This window comes from Puntigrus tetrazona, chromosome 12 (genome assembly GCF_018831695.1).
Source record: "Puntigrus tetrazona isolate hp1 chromosome 12, ASM1883169v1, whole genome shotgun sequence".
NCBI lineage: Eukaryota > Metazoa > Chordata > Actinopteri > Cypriniformes > Cyprinidae > Puntigrus > Puntigrus tetrazona.
This window is the reverse complement of record NC_056710.1, coordinates 6385145-6394701: the sequence shown is the minus strand read 5'-3', so window position 1 is coordinate 6394701 and position 9557 is coordinate 6385145. Positions and strand designations below refer to the sequence as shown.

At 36.4% G+C, this 9557-nt stretch overlaps 1 protein-coding gene across 1 annotated transcript in view; it reads right to left on the bottom strand.

Annotated features, from left to right (window-relative positions):
* Positions 1-2870: 2870 nt before the first annotated feature.
* LOC122355059 (protein ADP-ribosylarginine hydrolase-like) overlaps positions 2871-9557 on the bottom strand; it is a 67339-nt gene continuing 60652 nt past the window's right edge. The window contains 1 exon segment of the mRNA XM_043253015.1: positions 2871-3073. Within this exon segment, the coding sequence (XP_043108950.1) occupies positions 2925-3073 (149 nt within the window). The 3' untranslated portion in view covers positions 2871-2924.

Sequence of the window (9557 nt, the reverse complement as noted above, 5' to 3'; positions counted from 1 at the left end):
TTTGTTTTTGACTTTCATGTTCAGAAATGCTGAATTAGCATTTCTGACCAAAGGAATTTAAAACAAGCTTAGAAGTGCTGGAAAATGAGTTTCTCATTGCGAGAATGCAGTTTTAATCATTTCCAATACAGAACAAAGCTTTTAGACAACTTCTAATTTTGGACACAAAATGTCTTTATTAGGGCTCAAAATGCACAATTTGCTTAGTATTTGAGTTGTATGAGCAGAAATGCTTCGTTAGTGCTTTTGACTAAAGGAACTCAAAACAAGCTTAGAAATGCTGGAAAATGTGTTTCTCTGTGAGAATGCAGATTTAAGTATTTCCAATACAGAACAAAGCTTTTAGACATTTTCTAGTTTGGGACACAAAATGTCATTTCATAGCTCAAAATGCACAATTTGCATAGTTTATGACTTATATGAGCAGAAATGCTGAATTAGTGTTTCTGACCAAAGTAACTCAAAACAAGCTTAGAAGTGCTGGAAAATGTGTTTCTCAGTGAGAGAATGCTGTTCTGAGCATTTCCAATACAGAATAAAGCTTTTAGACAGCTTCTAGTTTTGGGCAAAAATGTCATTTCAGAGCACAAAATGCACAATTTGCTTAGTTTTTGACTTTTATGAGCAGAAATGCTGAATTAGTATTTCCGACCAAAAGAACTCAAAACAAGCTCAGAATTGCTGGAAAATGTGTTTCTCAGTGCGAGAATGCTGTTTTAAGCATTTCTAATACAGAAGAAAGGTTTTTAGACAATTTCTAGTTTTGGACTCAAAAGTTAATTTTAAACGTATTTTTGTTTTGTGCACAATCTTTCCATTGCAAATTACAAAATTACTAACACAGCTCCCTTTCAGTCGGTCACTCTGAGTCATGTCGGTTGACCGACGATCTGGGATCTCGCTTCAAAAGACCAATCTACGCCAGTGTATTTAAATGAGCCAATGAAGACTGTCATGAACTAATTGCATTCAGCTGCCGCTGATTACAGCGTAAGTATAAATGAGTAGTGAGTGCAGCGCATATTCAGCTTTCTGCTTCGGAGCCAAGCGTGACCGCGTTTTGCTCCCATTCTACTTCAAAAGTGACTGGCGTTACGGCGAATCGGCTGGTGACGTTGTGGTCAGTGGTATCAAAACTTCAACAAAGAGCAATTTTCTCTATTTCTGGGTCTCCAGAGAGGATGGGGGTTGTGGGCGGGCCAGTCTGCACCACCACTTACATCAGTGAACAATGTGGATGCCCCTGTCTTGTGAGAGAAGATTGTGGTTCTTCTAGCGAAGGGCGCAACAGAGTTAAATCCCTCTAGCTGAAGGTGGTGTGTTCTGACCGATCCTGGAACTCATAGTGGACATCTGAGTACAGTTTTCTACAGCACTCTCACTTCCACCATTTACTTCACTGGCGTCAGTTATTATTTGTTCTTTTTTGATTATTTATCATCTTTGTTTTCTGTTGCCGTAGATATTTCTCCAACATCAACTTGATTTTCGATCACATTATTAACATCATTTTTAAATCTTTTTAATGTTACATCAATTTGATTTCCAAGTGCAGTTTTCACTGCAGGAGTATGTCCATTTTCTTCAGTAAATCTTGTTTGATTATTTCTGAATGAGATGGCTTGGTCATTTAATTGAACACGTCTGTTTTACATGTCCTAATTATCACTTTACACGGTCAAGTTAAGCAGGTTTTTCAGCTCATTTATTATCATGTATGTATATTGTCGAAAATACATGACGTACTTGAAATCTGTATTTTGAGACCAAACAGGATCATCTTAATAGGCGCTGTTATCTTGCCATATGTTTTAAGTACTTCCTGAATAACTTTGTAATGAAGGGTGGAACATTCGATAGTACTATTTAATACTACTCGATAATGGCAGTACTGGTAAGAACGTTTCACTAATTGTGATTACACAATCAGTCAGATCATCAACCATTTGAACATCTGTAAGAAAAATAACAACAGTTTTGTTCATTCTAGAAGCCGACTTGATATTTAATCTACCTGTCCACTGACTGCAACCAACATGTCTTCCATCGCCTGGCATGTACTTAAATCCTTTTCTAATAGTCAAGTGTGAGAAATCTCTGCTTGACCCCATCTGTTTCAAGTTCGCTGATCTTAGGGCATAAACCAATTTAAACTTTTTGTATAAAGAAAAAGAAAAATTATAATTATAGTAAAGTAAAACCCTGCTGGTACTCCAGTGGTACCTTTAGCTTTATACATGCGTCTGGTGATGATAACCATGCGATTCAACGATATCAGCCTTTTTAACCTACCAGCAGGTGTAACAGGTCCCTTCTGGACCATATCTGTAACCCCATAACCACTGATAACAACTATTCAGTCAAGTGATGTTTTGAATCTCCAGGTTTCTGCTAAAATAAAAGCTGAGAAAAAGGAAGAACTCCATCAACATTCATGTTAGTATTCGGTTAATATATTTATTATAACTCATACATAGTGCTCAAATTGGGATCTGCAATATATTCTACTGTTTTAAACTAATTATCTTTGGCTCAGCAAGATTAAATTTATTTGTATAGTAAAAATCCATGCCTGAAGAATGCATCCACATTTTTTTATATATTTATTACTTGTTATTTTTGAATATACAGTTCATGGAACATTTACATTAATTCGAAAGGAGAATAGACTGTAATTTGCATCAACAAAGCAACCTCATTGATGATTATGTGTGCCTTTAAGGTGACCAGATTGCTGTACACCTACAAGTGACATTGACAACGTAGAGCAATTTAATTGTCGTCGATGTGAATGATCCTTAAGGGAATGTAATATATGAAAAATGTTAACTGCTCTAAAATATTCAGCATAGTGACACCGTGCCACCTTATTCTTATATTACTTATTTATTTTGTGTATTTTCTCTGTTTACAGTTTTGCTTCATCAGTGAGAAAGGGTATACAGATTTTGAGCCACAGTCTCCAGTCGTTCTCTGTACTCCAGGTTTCTATAGTTACACCATGGAACTCTGTCCATTCCATACAGCAGACCCCAACAGCAGCAGGCGATCACTGCAGTACTGTCACTGTCTCCTGTAAAAAAATGGAAAAAAAATAAGTATGCATGGGCTTATGTTCAACAGAAATTAGCAGTGTGCAAGTGAATTAAGAAAGATATCTTTTTTTTTTTTTGCTTGATACTGAAAATTGTTTGTCTTATCATGTTATTTTATTATCTTAATCTTAATTATGAACACACTGGTCTGTACATATAGTGCCTAAAGAACTGGAAGCCTCACCCATAGACTTACTCCTGTTTTGAAGTAAAAGGTATATATATATACACACACACACACACACACACATATATATATATATATATATATATATATATATATATATATATATATATATATATAAACCATTTTGTGATTAAAGTCATTATAATATGAGATTAAACATTTGAAAAAAATGTTGAAGGAAAGTGTTGAGATTAAACAAAGTTATTATCTTAAAATGTTGAGAAAAAAGTAATTAATTATGAGAAATAAGTGAAATTTAGAGGAACAAAAGTAGAAATATAGATAAATATAAAAAAAGAGGAAAAAAGTAGAAGCAAAATGTAAATAAAATGTGAAAAAAATGTAACACCAAGCCAGCAGGGGAGCCTTCTCCTGAGTACTGACTCGTCTCACTCCTTCTGCACTCACTTGCTGTCTAGCCAGCATAAAGCCAGAGCACACGGCATGCTCTACGAGAAGTATTTCCAGTTAAACCTGCCTTATTGAACTATTTGTTGACCCATTGCCTGCTTACCTACCATGCCTACAGACTTGCCCACTAATTCGGTAACGAATCGGACTGCTTTAACATTGCCAACTCTCTGCCTGCCTTCTGATTTCTGTCTTTTGTTTGTGCCCAATAAAACCTTACATATGGATTCTAACACAGCCTCCTCGTCCTCATTACAGAATACTTTGCCAACCAAGAATTCAGTGGGGGTTTCGAATCAGCAAGCAGCATTCGCCTAGCAGCAGGATCTGCTTCAAAACAATCAAGAACAACTCAACAAGCAGTGAACGAACATCACACACTTCTTCCGAGCGCTGCCACCACCCACACCCAAGACAGTAAGCTTTGTTCTCCCAGATAAATATGATGGTTCCGCCAATCTGTGTAAAGGCTTTCTGAAAGTTAGTTGGAGGTTTGAGACCCTGCATTGACTATGGAGGATTCACTACCCGTTCCCGTTAGTACCATCTGCACTTGAACAACTACGGGAAGCTACCATTTTCACCAAGCTAGACGTGAGAAGTGCCTATAACCTGATTCGTGTAAAGGAAATTGATGAATAGAAAACTGCATTTCTCACCAGCAGGGGGCACTACGAATATCAGGTGATGACCGTATGGCCTGGCCAACTCAATAGAGCTCTTTCAATACTTCATCAACTAGATCTTCAAAGATGTTATTGACTGCTATGTAGTGGCTTATATCGACGATATTCTCATTTACTCCCAGTCTGAATCTGACCATGTCCATCACGTATGAACTACATCAAAGCTGAAAAATGTGAATTTCATGTTCAGAAAACGTCTTTTCTGGGGTACCACATAAGTCACCAATCAATTTTTTATTGCTTTTGGATAAAGTGATCATACACAGACTGATCCTCTGAACCCCTCCCACCCACCCTCAGCGGTTCCCTTAGTCCAAGCCACTTTGACAATAAAACTGCAATCAATAAAACAAATCACCTGCAAAAAATTTTAAACCAAAAATAAATTAAAACAGAAAACAGAAATGATAATAAACTAAAATCAATTGTAAAATAACCAGTAAGAAATATGTAAAATGAATCAATAAAAAAATATATAGTCCATGACATGAACAAACTCAAGGTACATGAAACAGCACATAGATCATATTATAAATTCAAATTCAAATTATAAATTCAAATTCTACCCCAAATTAACTTCCACCATTTTTAATTTTTTCTGTCAAAACATCTGCGACTTCTTTCCATGCCCCAAGAGTTGAGACTCTAGCTTTATTGATTCTGGCTGTTGAGAGTTTTAACATTGCTATTTCATGAATCAGAAATAGCCAGTGTCGCATAGATAAAGTATGAGGAGGGAGCCATCTTCCTGCAATTATCTTTTTGGCCAATGTTAGTCCTGTCAACCAGAGCTTTCTTTGTAGTTCAGTGAGGCCTAAGCTGGAATCATCATTAGGAGAAGCTTGACTGGTTGCAGTGGAATATCGTTTTTCTATCATGTCAGACAGTACAGACGTTATCCTTTCCCAAAACTCATAAACATTCTCACATTCCCACACCATATGCATAAATGTTCCCACTTGTTGGTAGGGACAAGGGTTACAATGGGGACTTGGAGATAATTTAACAAGAAAAAAGTTTCTTTGGTGTCCAGTACAATCTATGAAAAAATTTGAAATGGATTAATTGGTGGTTTGGATTCTCTGATGCACAGAATATATTTTCCCATACTGTCTCCCAGTCAATCTGGTCAACAGATAGTTTCCTTACCCAAATTGTGTGCAGCGGTAGTTGCTTTACCTTAATTTCAAGGAGGCGAGAGTAAACAGATGACACTACATTTTGTTGAGAACTACGAACTGGATGTGTTTTAAGAGCTGAGCCCCAGGTGACTCCATATGCTTTGAGTTGTAAGAACAAAAAAAGGATGACGAGGTGCGTTAAATGATACAACTATATTTTGAAAACTAAGAATACCCTTATCCCATATATCAGTAAGAGCCCTTATTCCCTGCTTTGACTGTTCTGATATGAATGGTTCAGACCCACTTTTAATATTCTTATTATGCCACAAAGGAGTCTGTAGGTGCCATTTTTATCATTTTTATCATTATTATAGCTTAATAATTTCTCCACTGCTCTAAAAGTATTAATTGTATTTGTTATAATGGGGCCAAAAATAGTTTGCAGTACTTTAAAGAAAGTCCAGAGAAAAGTACATCTTCAAGTTGAAATGGTTTAACAGTTGCTGCTTCTTTTCTCTACACAGTGTGGAAATCATGGTGTTAAACCATGTCTTGGCTGCACGCAATTAGAATGCTTTATGATATAGTTCAAAATTAGTACCTTCCTCCATTTTAGTACGCTGCAATGTAGACAATTATAACTTTGGTAGTTTGGCATTCCAATGTAAAGTGCAAATTAAAGAATCAAGTCTTTTCCACCATTTTTGTAAAGGTGGCAATGGAATCATTGCACTAAGAAAGTTGACCTTAGGTAATATATTCATCTTCACAGTTGAAACTATGGATTGCAGTGATGCAGGAAGCATTCTCCATCTGTCAATATCTGTTTTAAGCTTTTGAAAGACTTTGTCATAATTTATATGTACATCTTTCTTTTAGGCAAGACTGAATAATAATCCCTAACTTTTCAACATTCTTTTAAACAGACTAATAAACTTGGTTGGCATTAGTGTCTTAGCATGGTTCAAATCTTACTGCAATCAGTTCATAGCAGTCAGCTAAGTGAGCACAGTAAAGTTAATTTTAGGTTTGATATTCGCTAGACATTCACTTTTGATTGCCATTGTTCTATAGAATTGACAATCTTACAAAGACACCTCTACAACAATTAGATTTAACATCATGCAAAAACTTAATATAGACTTGCAAATATTATTTCAAAACTGCCAAAGCATATTGTACTTATAAAAATAGCACTCTGTCAAACTCTAAAGCTTGTAATATAGGTTATTACAGGCAATATTTTTTCAATACCTTATTTCAAATTTGTACAGTACACGATTGTTCATAAACTACTGTAAGTATCCAAACAGTTGTTCATAAAGGCTGTAGTACATTAGTTACACTAATAACTTACTACAGGTGAAATCTGCCCAATACTTTTTCTGTATGTACAGTACACAAATATTTTAGAATAAAATATTCAACCAATACTTTTTCCATACTCCAAATATTGTAGTGCATTCTTAGACACAAGACTGATTACTAAAGGTCAGATATTGCCAGTATCTCACATTTTCAATAATTTCAATAAAAGTTTCTATAGTTCACCAAAATAATTTTTCATGTTCCATTTGTTCATTTAGTACATTATTATTGGCCAGACTGACTTGCTACAGCTGAAATTTTGTCAATATTTTCCTTATTGTACATTTTAATCAAAATTATTTATTTATTATTGTATTTTAACAAAATGTTTTTTTCCTGCTCCAAAAGCTGTAGAACACTCATAGAGGCCAGACTGACTGACTTTAATTGCAGATTATAGTTTGCCATTATCACCCATATTGTACATACAATGTAGAATTTTTTATTAAATTACAGTAATTACAGTAATTCAGTAAGGACTTTCAAGGTTTCAAAGGTTCTAGTATGTTCCTTATGGCCAGACTGACTTACTTGCTTACTACAGGTAAAGAATAGGATCTCACGGTGAATCCAGGGTGAAGCAGTATCCATAACCTCGGCCATTCGAGAGAGCTTTAAGGGAGCAGAGCTGACCAGGACCAGCAGAGACTCAGGAGACAAAGAAGGGCTGTACAGGACCAGGGTAGACAAATGTTACTTGGCCGGCAGGCTTTGTCATAGGTGCATGGGGGTCTGCAGCCAACAATCCTGGGATGAGGACCAGGAGGAGATTAAATTGTTTTATGTGTTCCCTAAGTAATAGCATGCTAAGCCAATTTGGTGGCCAGAAGAACTCAAAAACGTGCCCCTGGCTCCATCCATTGCTCATTGATCTGACTCACTCTAGCACGCCAACAATGCGGAAAACCTCAGAAGTCACTAACCTATTAGAATAATTTTTCAGACAATATTATCAGTTAATGTTAATGTTTATTTTGCCAAAATAGTTTACAAATTGGTTTAATTAATAAATATTTGCAGAACTGTTCAGCAGTACATAAACAAAACAAAGCAAAATAAAACAAACATAAAAGGTCATTATGCCTGGTCTTGATAAAGTACATAGTGTGGTGTATGGAGACACACACCACACTACGGGCTGATCTGGCTACAGAATTGCGCATTGTTATGTTTTATCACTTTCCTTATATACTGAGACCAGACAAAGAGGACCCAAATTGAGTTTTGGTGTTTAGGTTCCCATGCTCCAGGGTCACACCTGGCTTGAACACTTTCAGAGACTCAAAAGGAGGACACCCCCTTTTCCACAGAACACAATTCTACCAAGTTCTTAATCTTTTCCATAATATAAGTGAATACTGTGAAATTGAGACCAATTTACCAATCGCACTGATACCTTTCAAATGAGACCAAACATGAAAGTGAAGAACAATAGGTTCTCAAGACACATGACATATGATGCCTTATTCTTAAAGAACCTTAAGCCAACTCTTTTGGGCAGAAGCAGGAAGAGCAGAGGTGAAGAGGGTGTCGTAAAGCAACAGGGAGAGATGACAAAAACAGGGGTGTTGTTTACTCTCTTTTTGAAGTTCTTTTGATCCTTGTGTTGTTGCATTGCAGTTTTTTGATTTCGCTCCTTACAATGGAAACCTCTAACACAATGTGAGACAGGACAAACTGAAACTCAGGGGGTGACATCTGAAAACAATGAAAGTGATTAACTAATAGGAACAGCAACTGAACCAAATAAGGGCAAACAGGAACTACACATAAACAGTTGTACAATCAACAGCAGTTTCACTGTCTACTTGTGCCTAATATATTTACTGCAACAAAAATAATTCAGTAGAATGGCCAATAGACAGTATTCAGAGTATACAGTACATGTGTCAAAATTTTACTTGTAGTGCAAGTCTTAAAGTCAGTCACTAGGAATGTACTTCAACCTTTGAATTTCTGTATTGTTTTTTAAGAATACTTATGTACTGTATGTACAGTAAGGGTGATATTGTCAAAACTCACCTGTAGTAAGTCAGTCAAATATACAACTAATGTACATCCAATGGAACATAACCATTTTGAGTTAATTAAAATTTAATTAAATTATGTATTATGTACTGTTACGTGCTTTAGATACGGCATGTTTTTTTCCCCTCCTCCTGTCTGCTCTTAGGTTCCTGATTGGATGGGTCAACGGTCGATCATTATTGTGACGTCATCGTCTTCGCCCAATCGACTGTCGACCGAGTGGTTTAAAGGTCTTCCCGCGAACTTCAGAAGGAGGCTTGTTTGTGCTGCGCGTCGGTGCGCTTTGGGTTGTTATTCTTTACTATGTGTCTAATAGGTGCGCTTTGTGTTTTGTTGTTATTCTGTACTACGCGTCTAATATTCAAGCAGAACCGATCTGATTCCTTTTAATTAGGGAAACTGGAACCAGTCAGCATATCGCGCGATGTACACTTGCACGTAGTAACTTTGTGTTAGACACACTAGGTCAGTGGTGAGCGCCTCTGTTTGTATTTTTGTTATTAGTGAGAGTAGGGGAGTTCAAACGACAACTCGCGGAAGACTTCGGTTTCCTTTCTGCATTTTTCTTTTATTAGGGTATGGGGTTTGGGCAGCTTATGGGACTTGGTTGGTTTTATTCTGTTCTTTGATTTGGGCGCCACTCAAGTTCCTTTTCCTA